Below are 22,862 nucleotides of genomic sequence, written 5' to 3'. Positions count from 1 at the left end.
CACTCATATAATTTTGAATATATGGTTGATTTATTTCTTTAAAAAATTTAATTAATTTTTATTGCCTTTAAAACTATTTAAAAAAATTTTTACATCTTCATAAAACATTGTAATACTGCTAACTGCATGAATTCAGCAGAATAAAGTTCGATTCAAGGATCTTAAATCATTTCAAAAATTCTGAAATTTGATAAATTTTTTCCGATTTTCTAGTGTATCATATTTAAGTAAAATTTAAAGGGTACCACGTATTTTTCAACTCCTCCTCAATCCTGTTCAACCACGTCTGTTGCTTGCGTGTGCGTTTTTATGCATTAAATTAGGCAACCTTCGTCTGGCCTGGAATATGTTATTTCAGTCTTCTCTACTTTGGCAGACGCTGTCATCGTCACAATTTGTATAAGCTTCTTAAAGGGTTAAGGCCAGAAAGTGAGTTGCACAAGCAGGCGGCCGCATATTAATTTGGCCCGTAACATGTTGCACAACGATGGAGAATTATATAAATTGCTGGCTGCAATTTTGTCCTGCAATCGTTGGATTTATGAGAAATATGGACCGCAATATTTATCAAATGTCCAGTGGCAAGTTTAACGCTTTCCCCCTCTTTTAATCGCACATACAGAATATATATCGTTTGCCATTGTATAATAATCCAGAACTTAGCATAAATTTCAACTTGAGAAGTGGACAAAGTTTTGCAGTACGTTTTGCACTTCTGGTTGGGGCATTAATTATGATAGTATTTCTTGGACCTTAATAAGCATTTGGCATTCAGGGGGAGCCCTCAAATATGCAAACGGTTTGCCCTGACAGTCAACGCCACTTGACTGCATTGTCGGGTAATTACAATAAGACGCTCATAAGCTCATCGAAAAGTAGAGTGCCAAATGCAAGATGCAAATGGCAGAGAACCAGGGAACCTCATTGTCTCGCTCGCATTAATTAACTGACAGATGGGAATGTCTGCTGGGGAAGTTGTCTTACTCTCTTGTCCTCTGTGGCCGGGCTCAAATAAATCTCAGCCGCTTAAATACCCGAACGTCTGCAATCGAGAAAACAAATGTGGAGTGTTTGCATTGTAAAGGGAAGCTCAAATTGGGGCATAAATAATGCAAATGTTGTACTGATGACTTGAAAGTGAAAATTTGCCAACTCTTGTGAAAATAATTAATTTTGTATTTATGCAGCCAGTTTATAGATTGAATGGCAAAGCGAGAAGGAATCTCTATTCTTCTGTAAATCATCTCTATTGCAATACCGAAAATTGTACAAATTTTGCACAATCCGTGACATAATACATTATTAGCCATTTACAGACATTGTTGAATATCAATAACTAGGAATCCCTGAGTTGTTTATCATTTTTATTTCAAAGCAAATAGATTTACAAATGTGGTTTACCTATTTATTGCTACTGCAAATTCCGATATTCTCGCTTGGGAATTTGACCACAGGATATCAATATTCGAATGGTACTTATAGCCACCTGAATTCGTATTTGGTGTCCTTGCGAACTCGTAAATATATTTATGTTCCTGGAGATAATCACTTCTGCACCGGAGTGATTCTAACTAACCGCCATGTACTCACTTCAGCACATTGCATCACAGAGTAGGTACATCAATTAATTTCTATTTCAATAATTTATTTTAGACGGTTTTCTTAGTAAAAAGGGTATGATGATGAACCCAAAAAGAATTGTGGTGGCTCTTTGTTCAGCTCTCTTTAAAAGTCCACAGTACGAGGAATTCCTGGTTGAAATCCAAAACATGGTTATCTATCCCTATTACCATAGAAACAAGCAGGATGATTTGGCAATTATCAAGCTAAAGAGAACTGTTAAATTTGATGGCCACCATTTGGCAAAAGTTGTAATAGGAAGTTCTCCACTAGAAGTTGGTAAAGATTGCAAGACCGTTGGTGGAAACTTTGGCATTAAAGTGGGTATTTATTATATAACAAAATAATTAAATCATTAATAGGATTTTCCTTAGAGACAAAGATTTGGATCATTTCAAAGCATGTTATTTGTTGATGTAGAATTGCGACCTGTTGAAGAGTGTCTGAGTGTAAAGAAAGATTTAAAGGAGTCTCGATTAGAAAACGATGAGCTAATATGTGTGAGATCCTTGGAAAATCGTGTTTGTACTACCGATTTCGGTGGCCCCCTATTTTGTGATGGTCAGCTCTATGGGATCGCTTTGGGCACCGTTAATTGCTCCAGTCCAAATCCAGTTTTTTTCAGTGACGTGCCATTTTACACCAGCTGGCTGAACAAAATGATATCTCAGGGAGTGGAGCTGCAGCCAGATCATAAATGGATATTTTTTTTGGCTTTCCTCATCTGTTTTTTGGGCAACTTTCACTTGTGGCAGCGAGTGGATATCTAAATCTCCATGAAAAGGAAAAATTGCCGGCCTGAAAAGCAACCCCTGCCATTAATGGAAAGCCGAGGAAAAGCCCTAGGAAACTTTCGCCTGCAATGCACCTGTGTGCCACGTGTGGCAAAAGTCACGTTCACTTTACCACACCAACCTCCTTCCCCAGAAAATACTTTCCTTTCAACTTTACCAAAAATATTTTCGGTTATTGCTTAACACTTTTGCACTTCTGCATTAATCAAAGCGAAAAAGAAACTTCCGAAAAAAAGCTTAATAAATTTGTACATAAAACATGATTGATAAAGGCCATAAATAATCCCAATAATAAATAGAAAATTGGTCAAGAAAAAAGTAAAAGGCCGCGACACGGCAATTTGATGTAACAACCAATCATTATTAATAGCCACGAAACGCTGGATAAAAACCAACCCGTAAAGGTAAAAAGAAATTGCACACACACGCGATAATGTTGCCCGAAAAGAAAAGCCAGAAGTTAACAATAACAAGTTTGGCGCTGAACTCTTATTGGCTTTGAGTTCAAGTCTCGCTGTCAGTCGGTCGATGGAAAGCCAGCCATAAATCAGTAATAATTATCTTTTTTGTTGCTCTGCAATTGCCCAAATGCAGGTAGCTGGTATCACAAAAGCTGGTAAATCGATGCTGATAAATTGAAAATTACCAGCCAAGCGATATATAATGGTCGGGATGATAAGCTCACAGATTGCATACACAAAAGTACGTGTACTCGTGCATGCAGCATTTGATTTTCCTTTTATATTGCTGAAATTGCATACCAATTTGTGGTAGACAGCAGCCCAGACATATGTGGGTTTTTCATTTTTTCCTTCTCTGTTTAAATCAACTAGATGTTGATGGGGATAATGGGAACAATTTTCTCATCAGAATGTTTCAAGGAAATAAAAATACAAGTTTTATTATTCAATTAAAATACACAGCTTCAATGTTTTTTTTTATCCCAAGCAAATGAATATTATTTTATAACAAACATATATTTTGTGGCCTATAAATACTTGTATTTATTCCACGGTGCCCTGTGCAACTTCACACAACGTCCAACTAAAACTCTAGTTGAAAAATCAAAGTACCCGAATACAAAATTCAAGTAAAAATCACGTTCCGACCAAAAGACGCTAACGTGGCCAAAAAATGGGAAACAATAGCCACAACAGGAGGATCCGAGTCGATGCATCGATATGGACTCCCGGACCAAACTTGATTTTTATTGGGGCGAGTGAGGGCATTAAATTATATCTATTTGTACAATTTATAGAGGGGAAAAGTGAAGTGAAATGATTTCTATGGCCACACATGTGAGGCTAGAAAAAAATCACTTTAAGTTTGGGGCAGCGTTTCCGCTGAGGCAAGACCACTGAACTGGACAAACGTTTCTCCCAAAAACTGCAGACATGGCATCAAATAAAACATGGGGAACAACAGAAAAGGAGAATCCAGTCGGAATCCGTAAATCCAACCCAGAGGACCGACGATGGTCCACCGAAAATTCCGCCAGTGAAAAAAGCTAAATAAATAAATATCACCAGCAGGGGAATGGATAAAAAATAGATTTGTGCTGTGAATAAACACATGGATACGAAGCGTATGTCGACAAGAGAGTTGAACTCGTGAGGAAGTTGATATAAATGTTACCATTTATTTTGACCAAAAACTAATAGAATTTTTATTGCCAATTTATAATATAGATAGATCTTTTTAATCTAGTTCCTTATGCAAAACAAAGAAGCCAAGAAAAACCATGCGAAATAATATTATTCAATCTCTAATCACTTACTAAAAAGATGCCTAGTCTTAACTACTAAAATTGGAGCTCAGCACTATTTTAAAGCAATTATTTAATCGTCTTTTATCACGCACTCATCTCTACTCAATGCAACTTCTCGAGTGCCAGCGTTTGTTTTCATAGCTGTGAATGTGACATTGTCCAACTTCAACGTTTCCCCCTTCTTTTTTGTACCATTTTTTCGGAACCCGAGCCACAGTTTGTTGCAATTCTCGTTTTTATTTGTGGGGGAAAGTGTGAAACGATTTTTGCTGACTCTGGACTCTGGAATCCAAGCTGCAGCAAAACTTCTCGGCGGGATTTCACGAGGCCCTTTTCAGATCTCTAAGTGGTTTTATAGGGTCTGCAGATTCCAATGTGAGAATAAAAAAAAAAAAAAAATAAAACAAAAAGAGGGGGAGTCGCATAAAAATATCAGAAGCAGCCGAAAGAAGTCTGCGAGCAAAGCAGAAAAAAACTCGCTCACAACTCAATTGTCAAAAGTTAAGCGACATCTCATGGGGCGGTCGAAAAGTTTCGCATTACACCGCCAGCTGGCTGACCCGATTTTTAAAGTCGAATGCAAATGCTGTTGATTTTCCGCACGTTTCCGGCTGACCAAACAAAACTTCACTCAGCCAGTCTGCCAGTCAGTCATCCAAAAGCCAAAAAGCGCAACGGAATCGAGCGGAGAAATCAATTCACTTTTGGCCAGCTGCATATTGAGGTTTGCTTACAGCTTCCCCGCTTTTTCACCTCGTATTCCCATCGGTTTAAAGACTGCAGCTGTTTTCGATACCCCACCTCTTCATGCCACAATTTGCAATTTTGCGGCTTTCATTTACAGAAATTAGTCGGCAATTTCCGAAAACGTTGGCTTATGTATTTTGATATTCTCCTCAATATTGAATTTCTTGTTTAAGTAAAAGAGTTCTCGAAAATAGCTTTCATAAAATATGTTTCATTTCCATTTCCTTAAGCATTTACTCAACAAAAGTACGTGCTTGCTTAAAGATTATGTTTAAGTGAAAACAATTTCAATACCATAAGCTGATCTATTTTAATTTCAAAATACAATTTAATTACATTGAACACAATCCAAGCATTTTAGAAGTAAATTTCGATGCACTTTAAGTGCAAAACCAAGCACACAATTTAAGTAAAATTAAATCAAAATCATTTACCAGAATCCAAATAATCCAAAGTAGAAATTTCATTAGAAATTATGCTCCTCTGACATATTTGCCCCGCCTAACCGAGAAAGCCAAAGTCTTGCAAACAAACAAACAAACAAACAAGCCAGGCGAAAGCTCCACTTCTACCCAAACGTTTAGTAGCCAACTTAGAAAATTACTCAAATGTCTTAATTGGCAAATAGGAAATGCTGAAAAAGAATGGCAAGCAACTGCAGTTGCGAGAACTTTTCGCAAAACTTTTTCAACTGCAGCGATGGGAGTGGGAAAACATTTCCACACCAAGGCGATGAAAAAACGAGCGAATAACTTAATCGAAACTTAATGAGAATATGCAGCCGCATTGTTTGCGATGGCAAGTGAAACAGGCAAAAACAATCTCTGAGTATGCGATGCGTATCTTTAAGATGCAAACGGGCAGGTGTCTCTCTGCTAAATGCGACAGTCATTTGCCTGATTGCCGAGGCATTAGGACAGCGTGTCGAGTATTGCATGGAACGTGCCGTTTTTTTTATTCTCTGGCGAAACACAAAGCCCCGCGCGTTATGCGATACCAGATACAAGATACTCAAGCGAATTGCACAACAACCCCAGCATAATCGCCGCCTTTTGTTTGCACTTATCTTTCAGATGCGCTCACCTGGGCCCAACTGAATGTGGAACCGAACACAGCGCTCCTCAACGAGGGCGATCGCACCGAGCTGCTCTGCCGCTACGGCAGGTCCATCAACTACTGCCGCATCGAGATCCCCGGCGAGCAGAAGGTCCTCAATCTCTCCCCCGAGTGGAGCAAGACCCCCGGCTTCACCTACTACGGAGCGGGTCTCACCGCCGGCCAGTGCGGAGTGAGCATCGAGCGGGTTAAGGCCAGCAACAACGGCCAGGTCAAGTGCAGTCTGGGCGTCGAAGGAGAAGAGCTCTCGGGCACCATCGACCTGGTGGTGGCATGTAAGTACTTTATTTATTACCTACATATTTCATAGAAATTTCTCCACTTGAGCAGAGTATCTATGACCTACTTAAAAAAACTAAAATATAATAAAAAAAGTTATTGAAGAAAACATTGATACATTATTGATAAATTATTTTCCTGAAAAAACAGCATAGTTAAAGCAACCATTTTTTTGTTGGTATTTTTTTATTTATTTTTAAACTCAATTTTAACCTAGTTAATGTAGCTTCTAAGCTTCTGTAATACCTTGATTTTTTTAATAAAAAATCCCATTCTTCCCCAACTTAAAGTGCGTCCCCAGCAACCCATCATCGAGCTGCTGTCGCGGCCAAATCGCGAGGGCTACTTCAACGAGGGAACCGAGTTCAGGGCTCGCTGCAGCGTTCGCGATGGTCGCCCGCCGGCGAATATCTCGTGGTACATCGACAACATGCCGGCCAACAAGCGCACCACTCCCCTGGAGGTCATGTCCTCCACCAACGACAACGTTGAGCTATCGACCTCCATTCAGGAAATCCAATGGCACCTGTCGCCCGAGGACAGTAACCGGAAACTGGTCTGCCGCTCCCACCACCAAACCGATCGCGAAAGTGTCCCGCCCCAGGAGGCCGCCTACATCATCAACGTGCGATGTAAGTACTCTTAACTCTGATTTAATTACGTGTATACATATCCATTTGTATACTCACACAATAATGAATAAGAAGTGGTAGTACAAATATTAAACCGTTGAAGAGTTCTCTAAATTAACTTTTGCAACGCTTATGATTTACACTTTAAATATTTTACACGAGCGTGAAATTTTATATTAAAATAACTTTAAATTGATTATTTTTGCCACTTGTTATTAAACTTAATTTCAATATATCGAAGAACAGTTCATATAACTTTCATAATATTTGTACAACATATTCATTAAATACGTGTTTGTTTAATTCTTATCTCTAAAATCTTAAATTAAAAGGCTATAAATGTATTCTAAAGCTAGTTAAATAAAAGTTTTTTCTTTTTTAATACTAAGCATCATTTTAGTATAAAAGCTTACCATTAAATCGATATTTTAATTCTTTTACTTAAAGTTATCACTAATAAACCTTCTTCCCCAACTAGATGCTCCCGTCCACCAGCCCGATGCCGCCGTCTACGGTCTCTACCTCGAGCACACTGCCATTGTAAACATCACCATTCGGGCCAGTCCGCAGCCCAAGATCGAGTGGACCATCGATGGGGCGATTGTGGGGCAGGGACGCACCGACGGACGCTACTCGGCCTACGAGCCGCAGTATCTGGGCAACGACGAGTACAACGTGACTCTGGCCATCGCCGGTCTGACTCTGGAAGATACCACAAAGGTCTACAACCTGAGGGCCAGCAATGAACTGGGCCTGACGGACTACCAGGTGCGAATCAGTTCGTCGAGCAAACCGCCGAGCAGCAGCCTCGATGTTGCCGCAATTGTTGGCATTGTGGTGGCCATCGCCGTTTTGGTCCTCGTCGTTCTGCTGATTTTGTTTGCACGGGCCACTGGCCGATGGTGTTTTGGCGGTAAGTCGAAATTTGTTTTTTTTACCATTTTCCATACACACATTTTTGCTTATTTCGTGGGTGAAACATCGTCATTAGCCTATCAGCCACATCAACAACAAAAACAACATCATTATCATCATCAACATGATCATGATCATCCAACGCCACTATTGTCTCATCATCAGCTATGCTAACAATAATTTCTGGCTTTAGGTATTCCACCCAAAAACCACTCAACTCCATCGCCACCATCCATATCCACCACCACCGGCCACTTTTCCCCATCCCACCAACTCATCCTGCAATTCATATATGTACTCGGATTTTTGGGGGCTGTGGGCCACAAGCCGTTGTTAACTTTCGACACATTGTGCGGCTTTTAAATTTTAATTAGCGTTAACCTAGCAGAAGGATGAGCTGAAGGGTCGCTTGAGCGCAGCAGCCCTAGAAAACTCATCTAATTAAAAAATTTCACTTGACTTTGCCGGCGGAGTTTCTGTGGAAAAATGTTCTTTCAAAAGTGTGTGGTTGGGGCAAAAAATTGAAATATGGAACATATGAAAGAGAAAATGAAAGAATAACTAGGTCGTTTTTAAAAGATACAAATATTGGAGCGTAAAATTTTACAAAAAAAATGGTAATTCCTGAAGCAAAGCTGCGTGCTGAATAAATCTTGAAAATAAAACCAAAAAAAAAAAAACCCCAACTAAAATGTAAATCTAAATGTATAATGTTTGTATTTATTAGATACCTAAGTTTAACTAAACAATTGTACAACTCTCTGCGAAAAAGTGTCTACAAATGACAACAACATGAAGAGCTAACATTAAACAAGAAAATTGGTCACTAAAAATATCCCAAACAAAATTCCAAAATATTTTTAAAAACGTGTTATTTGCTTTTAATGTTTAAATAATTATAAAGAAAAAATGTATTTCTCTGTTTCCTATGCTTTCTGTATTTTCTGCTTGATAAGCTTTTTGGTAAACGGACTAACCTCAACTTTAATATGGAATTTTGGTATCTTCGAGATCGAAAACTTCTCTCTCTGTCTATCCTCCTCTCTATCTCTCTCTCTCTCTCTCTCCTCTGCACAAAAAGCTAAATGTTAGTTCTTGTTGTTGTCGTTTTTACAGGCGCCACTTTAAACACGGACATCGGTCCCGATTCCGAGGCTCAGATCCATCCGGAATTCAATGACGACGAGGAGTTGGATGGTCGCGATAATGGCGATGAGCATATCGATACCACCCAGCAATCGGAGGAGGCCACGCCCCCCGTTACCGATAAATTGGAGGCGCAAAAGAAGGCGGATCTGAAGAAAAGTGCGGCAGCCCAGGCGGCAGCGGTTATTGCCGCTGGAAATGGCAGCCAGCACAATTTAAACGGCATTGAGGCTCCCAAGCCGCCAAACACTTCCGTTTAAGCCGCCCCACATTTTCCCAATAAGTGGGCGTGGCTCTTGGCCAGTTAGCTGTGTGCCCCATTTGCTAAAAGCAAGAGGGAAATGAAACGAAAAAAACGAATAAACATATATCTCCTTACCACACTTTTGCTCTCAAATATTTGCTCTCTCATTAAAAATAATGAAAAGAAAGAAATCTCTCAAAAATCGCACAACAACAGCAATAATAATATGTTTAATTTTACTATAAACAAAACAAAAGCAACAACTTACCTTAGGCCAAGTAATTTTAAGTGACCAATTTTCGTAAATCGAGAATCTCCAAAAGTGTAATTTTTCTTTATCCACTCGAATACATTTAAAACAAAACATATACATATTAATGTATGTAAACTATGAATAATAAATCAAAAATGTCCAATTTATTGTATTATATTTTGTCCAGCAATAATGATTTACACCATGTATTTATTTAAGCTATAAAAGCTGCCAGCATTTTGCATGTTCTAATTATTATTTTGTATCGATTGGCAAATCAATCAATTCAAACTTGGCAAGCATAACAAATTAGAAAATTAAACATGCCCATGATTTATTTTAATTAGTTATCCGCTTCACTCTTGTGTTTTTTTCTGTTCTTTTGTACTTTTAGTAAAACGAAAAAAAATAAACAAAAACATGAAAAATATACATTTTGGGAAAGCTTCTTTATTTTTTGTGTGTGATGTGGCCGAAAGTAAGCTGATGATGATGTTGTTAGGAGGGGTATCTTTTATTCTGAAATCATCAATCATGAAAATCATTATTATTTAATATGCAAATGATTCTGATATTGTTGTAAATAAAATTTAATGAATTTTTTATTATCTCCACACAGGCAAATCAATCAAGACGCCCACAAACGAAACGTAAGTACAGTAATAACTCCCATCAGCCTAACAAATGTCAAAATAAGTTCAGAAAAGTGCAAAAAGAAGAGGGCAAGGCCATAAAAACATAAATAGTTTCCAAGGATCCACAACTAACCCATCGACGGTATCTGGTTTGCTTATTTTGTTTAATTTTCAAAGCCATTAATCTGTTATCCATTAATAACCTTAATATTGCGTAGTTCGGATGTGTGTTTGTTTGTCTACTTGCATGTGTCTCTTGAGTGGCTTTAATTTTCGTACTTACATTAACCGTATGTCAGCAAAGCAATCATCTCTAGATGTAGAAGCAGCTCATTATCATCTTAGGTTAGTTCATAGTCCATTTATAGTAAAAAACTTTAACTTAAGCACACGCATACACACAAACACGCCACAACCACACACACACACATTGCTAAAGTCTCGTGTTTCGTCTTGTATTTGGAAAGTCCTTAAAGCTTAAATTCTAAATTGTAATTGCATTTAAGCAAGGTCAGCTAGAAAACTTATCACGCTGTTACACACACCACATATACATAATATACACTCTTGAACTTTTCACAAATAAAACGCTCGCTAGTCGCCCTGCCACACCCACTTTGCTCGCTCGCCCACCAGAAAAAAACAAGTCTCTGTCTCGCTCTGTCTTCCTCTTACCCTCTGAACATCATAAAGCTCTCTCGCTCTGTCTCACGCATTTACTAAAAATGTCAAAAATGTCGCTGTCCCAGTCATTCAACAAAAAACTAGAAGCAAACAAATGCATAGAACAAAATAAAAACAACTCTAGTGTTAGAGCCACTCTGCTAATGCATCACAAAAATAATATAATAAAAAAAAATCAAATCTCAACCACACAAAGAAACGAAAACAAACTTCTTGCTATGTTTTGTCTTCTTCTTCTACTACTTTCATATGGACAACAAACAACACCGACAACCCAACGAAAAACACTATGAAAATATGTGTGATGAACCCCAACAAAAATTAAAAACATTTCCTTACTGTTAAAAACTTTTTGGTTTCATAACTCGTTTTATCAATTCAAACCTTAAACTCAAAAAAATCTATACAAAATTGTAAATCATATAAAAACATATACAGCCAGAATGATAAGCAACTGGAACTGGAAAACCAAACCAATCATGGTCAAAATGTAGCACTTTTGGAGACCCCCAATGGAATTACGCTTTTGGGATCCAGTAAATTGCGAGAGGCGAATGGAAATGTTCAGGATCGTCTGTCGGTTGAAAGGCGACATCACGATGAAGATGACAGCTTTGACTATGCCACTGATCGTGAGAGCAGTGTCTATAATCCCACCACACGACCCCTGAAAAGTATCCTGATGAGTCAGGCGGCAGGTCGGAATTCCCGAAGCTCCAACAGCGATAAGGAAGATGGCAATGAGAACGCTGATCTCCTGCAAAAGGGAAACCAACTGGGAATCCCCGAGTCACGATTCTCGCGATGGCTGCCCAAGGATCAACGCGAGCTGATCGAAAAGCAGGCGATGTTACTTTCGGGAAGGGGCAAGTCCAAGGCTCCAGCGACTCCACCTAAGCCCCAAAGACCCCAAACCTTGGCAAACAATACGAATACTTCGACGACGACGACAACAACAACAACACCGACGACGCCAAAGTTGCCACAGGAAACGGAAATCTGAGAGTGTGCACGTGTGTGTGTGCGCGTGTGGCATTCATATTTATTTATTTCTTCTTTTTGGGTACAGGAAACGCGCAGCAGGATTAGGGATAAAGCAGATTTGCGTCCTTTGAGAATTTTTGGGAAAAGCAGCCATATGTGTCAATGACATTTTAAATTTTAAAGTAAAAGCAAAATAAATACAAAACAAATTTAGATTCCAATGAAGTTTAAAAAACAAAATAATAGTTTTTCTACGAGTAAAGTTTAGAGCTCAGTGAGATCTTCCTTAAAAACGTTATTCAATAACTTTAGTTCCCAGATAAAAGTTATAAGCCCAAAGCAAAACTGACTTAATTTAAGGCTCTGAGTTTTGTATTAATTCACGAAAGTTTCTTCTCCTACACAACGAAAAACAAACCAAACATTAAAACCTATAAAAACTGTTTCATTTCATAGAGATGCCGGCATGAAATTAAGTTATTATCGAATACATATAATATAAAGAGTTTGCATGGCAAGCATGAAGCGAAAAATCATTGTTTTACATAAATATTTATTGTAGGCACTGTAGAACAAAGTCATTAAGTGAGATAAATGCGCATCAAAAAAGTGTTCAACTTAAGCAGCGCACACTGTACTTTAAGATCGAAAAGGAACTTCTTTTTATTTTCGATTTCAATGATTGAGTTGGCTTAAGTTCTGTTCAGTAGAAGATAACCTAAAAATAACATTTATAATTAGTAATTAAACACCGAAAATGTAGTTAGGAACTTTTGATACCAGTTGTTTTTCCTTGATTATTATTCACAATACGTATGTTTAGTATGTAATGAACAACAATAAATATTGTTAAAATTCAGATGAGTTTCCCTTTATTTGGATTTACTTATTTTACGAGTGCTTGAATAATGTGTGTGTGTGTGTGAAAAGCGATGTTTTACTAGAATGGAAATATGTAAAGTTCAACCTGAAAGGAAATTCCCAACAATGCAGCGTTACAAAAAGGAAATTCCCCGAACAATTTTAGGTTTTCCATAACAAAAGCAATTTCATTAAAATACAACAGCAACATTTTGTGCAATAAACATTTCATACATATGAGAGACTAACACGCCACGCCAGAAACCAATACAAATACAAGCACGAACACATGCACACACACACTGACATGAAAATGTATCCAGCAGATACTTGTTGAGTTGGCCCAGACAGCAGGCAGACATTCAAATGAGCCAAAAATATTTATAGAATATAGATGAAACTCATTTCAGCCAGGCGAAAGCAATTTACTTGGTCAGCCCCCGTTAATATGGCTTTTCAAGTGGGGGTGAATTTGGGTTAGGAGTCCGTGAAAGGTCAAATGCGAATTTCATATTCCATATGGCCATGGCTAAGGTTACTTTCTGCAACCCAAAAATCTGAAATTTAATAAAACCTTTTTTAAACATCCTTTTTTGTGAAACTTGAAAGTTAAGGCGGCTAACATATTAAAAAAATATTTTCAAACAGGATTACAAGAAATTAAAAATCTTTTTAACTAAAATTCCTAATAGGTTTAAAATACAAACTTCCCCACGAGTATTTGCTTTTCCTAACACAATTTGGGTTTAAATGGTGCCACACACGAACAGCAATAACAATTACGCAATTACCAAAACACAAGTTCCAAAGCCCACTAACAATCGCCAGATAGGATACTATTAAAAGAGCGGAAAGCTGCCAAGGGAAGACCCTTAACCACACGACTAACCCCGAACACTTTTATGGCCGTTTTTGGTTACTTATATTTTTGGGAAGAGAATTCGCACAGCAACAACTATTTTGACACAGTAATTTGTAGTAAAAAAAAATAAACAGAAAAACAGCAAGAAACTCTCATTCAAAAATCAAAATCATGAACCCATCCAAAAACCTCCTCACAATTTCACAACCAACAAGCAGCAGCGACACCGAAAGCGCCGATATAAAAGCCACCTCAACGGCCACGGCCACCACTACAATGGGCGGAGTGGGCGTGTCGGCTGAGGAGGAGGATACCGTTAACGAAGAGGAGAACCCACAGCCACAACAACAACAACAACAACAACAACAACAGCAACAGAAGAAGGCCACGAGATTGCCCGCTTTTGCCGTGGCAATTTTAAAGCGCTTCAACGAAAAGGATTCAAAGAAGTACAAGGATAACCAGGAGTCAGTGAATATTGTGGACGGAAGCGAACAGGAGAATCCAGCGGGCAACAACGCCATCGATGGCAATGACAATGAACCAAAGGTACAGAAAAGCGTCCCAGACTCCATCTCTTTTTCTTTTCAAATTTTCTGTCTTCTTCCGAGCACACAGAAAAAAAAACAGTACAGTAAACACTTTATAAAATCGAAGATTTAATTATGATAACATTTTACTGTTTGGCATATTTTTAGACTTTTACAGTGACTTTATTCCAAGGGGTTGTTTTTAACACATATGTCTAAAAGTATGCAGCAATAAATGTTAATTAAATTAGTGTTGTGACAAGACTTTAATATTAACATGATTAGAAAAAAATAAAATTTGGCTGGTTAACACTTTTTTTCTCTGTTTGAATCACATATGAGTGTGTGTGTGTGTATATTTGAATGCGAGCTGTATTTACCTTAAGCTTAGCATAGTTCTTTTATACTTGAACGCAAGCTTTAGTAAACAACAATTTTTCTTTTATAAGTTTACTTTTGCTATAATCACAAATTTTTCTACATAATTTTCTTTGCCGTTCTCTGCTCTTTCCGTTTTAAACAAAACAAAAAAAAACAAACGCATGCAAAATAAAATCCGTTGTTGTATAACTTTTGTATATATACGCAAATAAAGGCTATAGTTTGGCAGAGCACCTCACCAGTGTGGACATTTAAGTAAAGAAAAGCTAAATGCAAATTGCAAATGGAAAAGGTATTGAAAATTTCCCTTACCAAAATCCTTAAATTTAAATTTTCCATTAAATAATTACCTCACTTGAAACAATACTGATGATCTATTTTACTTCTATTTCCAACAAACTAGCAAGACAAACAACTCGTCTATGCTGAACTTGTACTAAAACCAGCCAATGAAACAACAAAACCAGCACCACCAGCACCCACAACAACAACAGCAGAAACACCTGAAGGAACTGGAGTTGGAGGTAAAAGTTCGACGGAGTACGCCGAAATAGTTTACGTGCAAAAGGGAGGCGAAGGCAAAAAATAATCTAGCCCATCAAAATAAAATCCTGGGAGGCTGACACAAATAACACATAAAAACGAATGCACAAAAATTAAGGAGCAGCAACGTAAGCAAGGACCCCAGTGCAGCATTAAATTAACTTTACAATGATATTAAGAACGCAGAAAAAAAAATATAAAAATGTCTTAAGTGGTTTTTCAAAAACTTCTTGAATGTGTGTACTAAAATCTAATGAAATGTGAAACTAAAAACATAAAACAAAAGCGCAAAATAAAACTTATACAAAAACTTAAACTTAATTCTCCGCACAGAAAACTTGACACAAGACACGCCCTCTCAATATCTACCCCTCTCCTAAAAACCCACACATTAAATCAAATTTACAACAAGATAAAATGAAAGAGAACCTTAAAAAAGCTAAAAGAATATTTGCAAAAACAAAACTATATATAAATAAAATTTACATAAACATAGGCAAGAGAAAAAAAAATCATTTGAAAATCTCAATTATTTACATAAATGTCTCGCATTTAAGCTAAATGTAAATTTAAGGCAAGAAGCTAAAAAAAAAAATATAAGAACCTATGCGAAATTTTAGTACACTTGTTTAGAGAACCTTACATTATTTTTACGCAAACATTTTTGTACACATCGCCGTTTTGAATATGCAAAATTAGGAACTGTAACAATTTAGGCTGCCAGAAAAAAAGCATTTAAACAAAACTTTGGACAAATTTGAATAGAAAAAATATATACTGAACATCTCTTGAAATTAAAAAGTATTCTATCATTATTATTATTGTTTTTCTGTAATATTAACAATATCCATCCATTTTCCATACTGGCAATTAATGTTATTATTTATAACAATTTACACAATTACGTATTAATTGATAATTGACTTAGTTAAGTGCATAAATGAATTACAATGTACTTTCATGATGATGATTGATTTTTGTATTTTGTAAGTTATAATTTGTATAAAGTTAAGCTGAACAAGAAAAATTTTTGAATAAAATTCTTTACCATATAAAAAGTGTTTATTTCTGAACGGCAAAGCAATTAAATTTGCAATAAATAAGTAAGTGGCTTTTTATTTTGTAAACAGAAGTACTTTTTTTAAGGATTGCGATTTTTAACTTTAAAAAAATACAGGTGATGATTGATTTTGTTTTTTCGTTTATGCACGAAAGGCATTTTATTTCAATAATTTTTTCAGTATTTATAAAATAAATGGTCGACCTATCAGAAAAAATTATAAATCAAAGCGAGGAAATTATTTTAATTTCGAATTTGATTATTTACATCTATTTGAAAGCAATTTGCTTGCTGTTAATTAACAACTACAGAATATATTGCCGCCAGCGAAAGTCAAAGGACTCAGTCAACATTTAGCTTGTTGAATGAAATGTCAAAATTACGACAAGTAAATTGAAATTGCAGTTAAGACTGCCGGCGAAATTTCGCTGAAGTGAAACTAAGAAAAGCTTAGCACGACAACGTCAATTACACTAAATAATAGCGCACTTCTGATCCGATCTCCAAAGGCAAAAACGATAATCATGTCGCATTATTCATAGCCGCATTGCCGCTTATATATTTTAGCTAATACCGAAAAAGAGGGCAAATAATAATAATAAAATATGGCAAAGTTTTGCAGTTGACTTGGCTCTGTCTGCTGGCAGATTTTGGTATCTGGCTGTGGCTGCTTGTCAGTCAGTCAGTCAGTCAACTGCTCGGCACTGCTGAGGCTCCCTCAACTTTTTCTGACATTTCAATTTATAAAGCTCAAAATCTGCGCGTTACCCGAAGCGTCGCATTTTACATTAGACAAAAACAGAGCGAGTCTCGTATATTTTATTTTTGCCATTTCTAGGGGATCCCACTTTTTTTGGTTTTTTTGCACAGTCCGCCGCGACAGCTTAAAAGTAAAATACAATTTTGCAGTTTTTTTCCTATGTTCCTTGCCGAAGGCACTACATTGAAATTGACTTGAGGGGGAGTGAATAAAATGAAGTTTTCAAGGCTGGTACAATGCACTCTCAACGAAATTGCAGATTGGGCACTATTTTATACCTGTGGGCAGGAAACAAAAAATAATTATGGTACTCTTTTTTTAAAGCGTAAGTATAGTATAAAAAACTAAAATTACTTATCTATTTAAATAAATATAGAAGTTGCATCGGCTTACCAGTGTTATGTATTTCGTGGACCACGCATTTTGCTTATTACATAATCCGGCTCAGATATCAGCGGCGCATTAATTTCCTTTAATTAGTTTGCCCTTTGCTGACTATAAACCAAATTTGAGGGCCCACGTCCTCCACCTCAAATTGCAAATTAATAAACAATGTCGCAGGCATTGATTCAATTACCAGTTAACCTACGCCGACCATAAATATGCACGCAGCTCCAGTTTATTGTCCACTAACTAACCAAATGCGAATAACTCCGTCGAGTCGGAATCCAGATTGCAATTTCCTCCAATCTGCATACAAATTCAACAACTACTAGTGCGAAGTTTCTGCAAGCCAAAAACAATAATGGCAACAAAAACAGTCATTAGGTAAACACACAAAACGGAGGTGGGGAAGAAAATCTAGAAGGCGGACAAAGTCAAATAGAAATCAAACAAAAATCAAAAATCAAGAGTAGTGCAAACTCAGGGGACAACAGAGGAATAAACAAAACCCCCTAAAATATACAACACAAAATTTGTTACCGGTTCTTCTATCAGATGTTGGATCACCTGCTTGTTGGCAACATTGCGGTTGAGCAATGTGAAAATGGTATTCAGATAGAAAAATTCCATTCTGTTTAAAAAAGGGTTATAAATTAAAAACTCTATAATTGACTTTTTGATTTTTACTAATATTGAGTAAAAACCTTAAAAATATATATTTGACTTAAAAAATAAGATATTCCTAATTGAACATATTTTTTCATAAACACCTTTATTGATATATTTTATTTATTATTTGCAAAATTATAGAAATCCAAAAGAAATAAAATAATAGAAACACGTTGATTTCGTAAAAAATATTTATATTTTTTTCAATACCATTAAAAAACGCGCCAGCAAAGCAAGTCCTTAAAAGCTTTTTTTAATCAGCTGTTCAGGCGAGTCCTTATCGAAAGCTTGCAATACACAAAAACATTCTCTTTGCTGAATAAGGTTTAAGCTAAAGAGAAAATCGAAGAGAAATTGTGGATATTAAGCTTTCCCCTAAAATTTCTCTTAGTTTCAAAGCTTTTAAGAGTAGCGTACTACCAACTGAGATTTTTAAAGGCTTAAAGTGAGTAAATGGAGCTAAAAAAAATTACTAAACCATTTGGACAATTGTGACAATTACTGTGGCTGGCACACCAAATTGGATAAGCTCTTAAAGTTCTCTATAGCTTTTCTAAGAGCAGGTCGCACATATCCTAAAAAACGAGAAAGAGATATCACGCTGTAGAAATTCAAAGCCCGTAAAGGAACTGTGCCACTTGAGTAGTCAACAAGCTTTTCCCAGTGTCCTTCATAATTTGCACTGGTTGCCATTTGTTCGCCAGCAACAGGTCTGATTTGAAAATTTCCCATAAAATAGAGGAAGATATAACATCAATAAAATGAAAAAAAAAAAACATCTCTCTACCGCCGAATGTAAATTACCTAAACTTTTAGGTCATTTTTTAGCCCCTCTGAAATTACGCTTGATTGGCAAGAAAATGCGTAAATTAAAATACTTAAAATACAGTAAAATAACAAAGCGGAAAAAGGGTAACAGAAAAAAGTAGACCACATAAAAACCGCAAAAAAATCAACAAACTTTTGTTCTTCTGCCTCGCAAAGGGCAACAGGGCGTATACTTAATTATTATTCGAGCTGTTGATATTCCCTCTTCCCCCATTTTTTATATTAAATATTGTGGTTTCAATAAAAGCAAAATAAAAGACGAAGTGTTTTGCAGAAAGGACACAATTAATTACTGCTTGGCGGAAAAAATCGCAGAGAAAAATCAAGAAACAGTCGTTCACCAACTGTGCAACAAGTTAAACTTTTCTGGCAAGTTTGGTCAGTGAAAATGTATTATATATATGTAAATACTTGCGAAAAAAAGGGAAAGCATAAAATTGTTGGAAAAGGTTTCAAATAAACTTTTTCCTTTTGGACTAGCACCTGGCGAGGTGGGAATAAGTTTAATGGTTTTGATTGAAGAACTTGTTGCCTGTCAATGAAGAAAATTTGAGTGGTTCTCGATTTTTTGGCAAATATGAGGAACCAGGTATAAATATTTATGTATTGAAAAAGTATGCACATATCACTTAGATATTTGCTGGAATTATATAAAATATTTATTCTTTTTGTACAATAAACTGAGAGAAAATATGCGTTAAATTTTCATTGAAAAAATCTTTACAAAAATATTTGCTGGCCTTCTGTTTTTGAGCTTTATAACAACGCAATTTCTAGACTCAGTCGAATTTGAAGTAAAAGCGAATTTAATTCGCATAATCCGAGCCCATCGTTCACCTCGACTGACATATTCGTTAGCCATTCGGAAAAACCCTTTCCATTATTCGCTCTCTGTGTGCGTCGCCTACTCATTTCATGGAACATTAAATATTTATACCCAAAAATGTTTGACCTCCATAGGTCCACCGCATATTTGTGGCTTTTGGGAGGTTTTTTTTACGAACTTGTTTTTATTTTATTCACATGCAAATGTCGAGTGTTAGTCAAGTGCACGGAATATTATGTACATTTTTGAGGTTGGTAAAAAAAGTATTTATAATGAACTCGCAATCTCGTGAAAAGCGGGCCACAAATCTAGAGCAGTTTAAACTGGGGTTCCGAGTGGGTCAAATGATTTTTGCCCAGCTCTGCGGCCATTTTCAGTGACATTCAATTTTGAAAATGCTCTCGTTGCTGCGGCTTTCAGCGCGGAAATTGAAAATGTTTTGCTGTCTCACACACAAAACTGAAATGCGGCAAGACATTGTTGGGGGGACGTCGGTTAAACCATTTTGTTTGCTGATTTCCTCCCCTGCCGTTCGCAACTTTTATGCTGCCATTATAATTAGGCTCAAATTGCTGCACTTTGCTTTGCATTTTAATTACTCAACAACAGCTCGAGAGGAAGAAAGGCATCTCGGAAATGTTGCACAATTTAAGCGAGAGTGAAAGCGAAAAGGAAAACGGCACGGAGGGAGCATCGCTAACAAGTTGCTGCCTCGCTGCCTTGTCATGGGTTGCCTGTCCTTCTGTCCCGCTGTCACTCCCCCAAAATCCTTGCCTCGCCCACCCACGACCACCCTCTGCCCCCAGCCCACAGCCCCCTGCCACGCCCCCATCGCCCACAGCGCGACAGTCGTCAGTGTGGCATTTCAAGCAAAGTATTTAATTTCCACATCATACACACGGCCGCCCAGGCAAACAATGAGGGGCGAAAACATAAAATGTGTGCCAAGGCGAAGGCTGCTGGCTGATGGTCCATTCAACTCATCTGAAGACGAGCACTGGTCGAAAAAAACCCATCTCAGGAGTTACTCTATAAATTCTATCTATCTTCTGGTTTTTAATGAGTAATTAATTACAATTAATAAACAATTACAATTTCGCCAGACTCTCTATCCACCAAAAAAAAAACTAACTAAGAATAAAGCAGAAAAAAAAAATTAATAAAACAAAAAACTTAGGTTATTCTCAAAGTGCATTCCAAAAAAGTAGTATTCTACAATCGTAAAACTAAAGGTAACCGAAACTAGCTAAGCAAAAAAAGCATGCCCACTTTTTTGTACACTTTTGGTTTTTCGTTACATCATAAGAAGATAAATCACAATCTTCTAACAGCTTAAATTGTTCGTTTTTATCGTTTTTTAGTAGTTCTAGCATACGTCTTTTTACATGCACTCGCGCAATCTTTATATTCTTTAAAATTGTTGGCGTTGTTGCCACATCCACTGTAAGAAAAGCGGACACATTTATTGGTACGGTAATCGTAAAAGTATCTGTCAACACGACCAACACAGGGTCCTTTAACCATAGGCTCCAAGCATTTCTCTGGGTAAAAAAAATAATACTGTTAAAATTAAATGCAAGTTAAAAATACTTAATTTAAAAAATCCTATTTTTGGTAAATCATTTCTTATGCTTCATAAGCGGAAAACTAATGTTATACATTTAATGTTGATAAGACTTACGACTTTTCTGCAATCCGAGACAATAACAGAAGAGAACCAATATAAAGACGATAACTAAAAACTTCATATTCAGTTTATATTCGAAGCGTTAATGACAGCAGCTAGTCAATTGAGTTATAACTAAAAATATATGTGTGAATAACGTTTAATATCTATCCCTAATGGTATTTGTTCTAGCTTAATATGCCATCACAGAAAATAAAAAAATCATGCCCTACCTTTTGTTTTTCAGTACATCATAAGAAGCTAAATGTCACATTTTGTCTTGTGTCTAAAATTGAAAGGTCTTGGTTTTTATTTGGAAGTATATTTTGTAAATATTATTTAAATTTTATAGAGATTTTATCTACCCTTTGATACATGTTTTTATACAATCTTTAACGTCTTTAAAATTGTTTGCGTTGCTTCCACATCCACTGTAAGAGAAAGTTTTACACTTTTTGCTTTTGTAATCGAAATAGTATCTTTCATCACGGCCAGTGCAAGGTCCTCTAAGAACCGGCTCCAAGCATTTGCCTGTTAAAAAAATGTTGCTTTTAATGTTAAATAAAAAATTATTATCTAAATAAAAACCACAGTTTCGTAATTTTTATAACATTATTGGTGGTTTTTATAATAAGACTTACGACTTCTCTGCCATCCGAGACAAGAATTTAAGAAAAACATTATAAAGAAGATAATAATTAACTTTATATTCATTTTACTTTCCAAGTATTGATGACAACTGCAAGTCAAACGAGTTACTACCGGAAAAATATATTTGACTAACAGTTTTATAATACCTTTCGCTAATGGTATTTGTTCTAGATTAATTTACACATTAATAAAACCTTATGGTTTAATGCTTATAAATTTTCAGGTTATTTATCTTTTCGGTTCTTTTTCGTTTTCCGTTTTGGTATTTTTTTATTGACACATGTTGACTTACAGCTCTCGTAAGAAATAAACCTATTTGCATTGCCACCACAGCCACCATACATAAACGGCATACACGTGTTTATAAGAGCACTATAGAAGAATCGTTTGCTCGAGGGTTGACAACTACCAGGATTTAAATTAAGACTGCATCTGCTCCTCGCTAAAAACAGATAAGCTTCAATTAATATAATGTAAATATTTATATAATGTACTACCCACCGCTTTCTACACCAAAAATAATTATAGAAATTAGAATGAAGGCAAAAAAAAATTGCTTCATATTCACGTTTTCTTTCGGGAAATTGTGTGTGCGTTCGTTTTTGAATTACGTAAAGACTGGGAGCTGTAAACCTAAAACTAAAAAAAAAATTACTACAATGTGTGTCTAATATCCGTGAATAATTAATGATATTACACCGTGTTATTGATATAAGAAGTTGTGAGTTTTTTTTAGCAAGTTGCTTGATATTCATAAGACGAATTTAATTTGCTTTACTGACAGAAGGAAATATTTTCTGAGCTCGTCTTTTCGCACTATTCAATACTGTGTACCTGATTCATATGCTGTCGCTCGGCTTCCTCGCTTTATCCATTTTATTGGTTTAATTTTGTCACGTTTCGAGCGGAGAAAGTGCCGGAGAAAGGGAAAAAGGGCAGACTGACAGGCAAGTAAAAGGTTCTTGCAAATCATTTCCATTTCAGTTTCCTTTTCTTTTGCCTCTGCGAATAAATATAAATAGCA

The 22,862-nt window shown here is 36.4% G+C and overlaps 2 protein-coding genes and 2 long non-coding RNA genes across 7 annotated transcripts in view; 2 read left to right on the top strand and 2 right to left on the bottom strand.

Annotated features, from left to right (window-relative positions):
• Positions 1 to 16,016, top strand: part of LOC108096036 (fasciclin-3) — a 90,882-nt gene extending 74,866 nt beyond the window's left edge. The window contains exons 2-7 of one of the 4 annotated variants that reach the window (XM_043209462.1): positions 6,003 to 6,320; positions 6,615 to 6,956; positions 7,435 to 7,869; positions 10,134 to 10,164; positions 13,759 to 14,089; positions 14,855 to 16,016. In XM_043209462.1, coding sequence (XP_043065397.1) covers positions 6,003 to 6,320; positions 6,615 to 6,956; positions 7,435 to 7,869; positions 10,134 to 10,164; positions 13,759 to 14,089; positions 14,855 to 15,040 — 1,643 coding nt within the window. In that variant the 3' untranslated portion in view covers positions 15,041 to 16,016. Of the gene's footprint in view, positions 1 to 6,002; positions 6,321 to 6,614; positions 6,957 to 7,434; positions 7,870 to 8,987; positions 9,692 to 10,133; positions 10,165 to 11,271; positions 12,677 to 13,758; positions 14,090 to 14,854 lie in introns of those variants that run through there. The other 3 variants (XM_043209464.1, XM_043209461.1, XM_043209463.1) reach the window with 3 other exon arrangements.
• On the top strand, positions 22 to 3,946 carry LOC108096055 (granzyme M). The gene is made up of 3 exons (XM_017197405.2): positions 22 to 1,611; positions 1,667 to 1,940; positions 1,995 to 3,946. The coding sequence occupies exons 1-3, from the start codon at positions 1,391 to 1,393 to the stop codon at positions 2,388 to 2,390; spliced, it is 891 nt and encodes a 296-aa protein (XP_017052894.1). The 5' UTR covers positions 22 to 1,390; the 3' UTR covers positions 2,391 to 3,946.
• Positions 16,017 to 20,694: 4,678 nt separating the features above from the next.
• LOC108096051 lies at positions 20,695 to 21,296 on the bottom strand. The gene is made up of 2 exons (XR_001771689.1): positions 21,203 to 21,296; positions 20,695 to 21,062 (listed from the first exon to the last, which is right to left on the bottom strand). It is a non-coding gene; the product is annotated as an uncharacterized LOC108096051 (long non-coding RNA).
• A 197-nt stretch (positions 21,297 to 21,493) lies between these two features.
• Positions 21,494 to 22,049, bottom strand: LOC108096045. The gene is made up of 2 exons (XR_001771688.2): positions 21,829 to 22,049; positions 21,494 to 21,718 (listed from the first exon to the last, which is right to left on the bottom strand). It is a non-coding gene; the product is annotated as an uncharacterized LOC108096045 (long non-coding RNA).
• Positions 22,050 to 22,862: the final 813 nt, after the last annotated feature.

Source organism: Drosophila ficusphila, unplaced genomic scaffold (assembly GCF_018152265.1).
Source record: "Drosophila ficusphila isolate 14025-0441.05 unplaced genomic scaffold, ASM1815226v1 contig_127, whole genome shotgun sequence".
Lineage (NCBI taxonomy): Eukaryota > Metazoa > Arthropoda > Insecta > Diptera > Drosophilidae > Drosophila > Drosophila ficusphila.
Note: the sequence above shows the minus strand (reverse complement) of the source record. Positions and strands in the feature narration are given on the sequence as shown.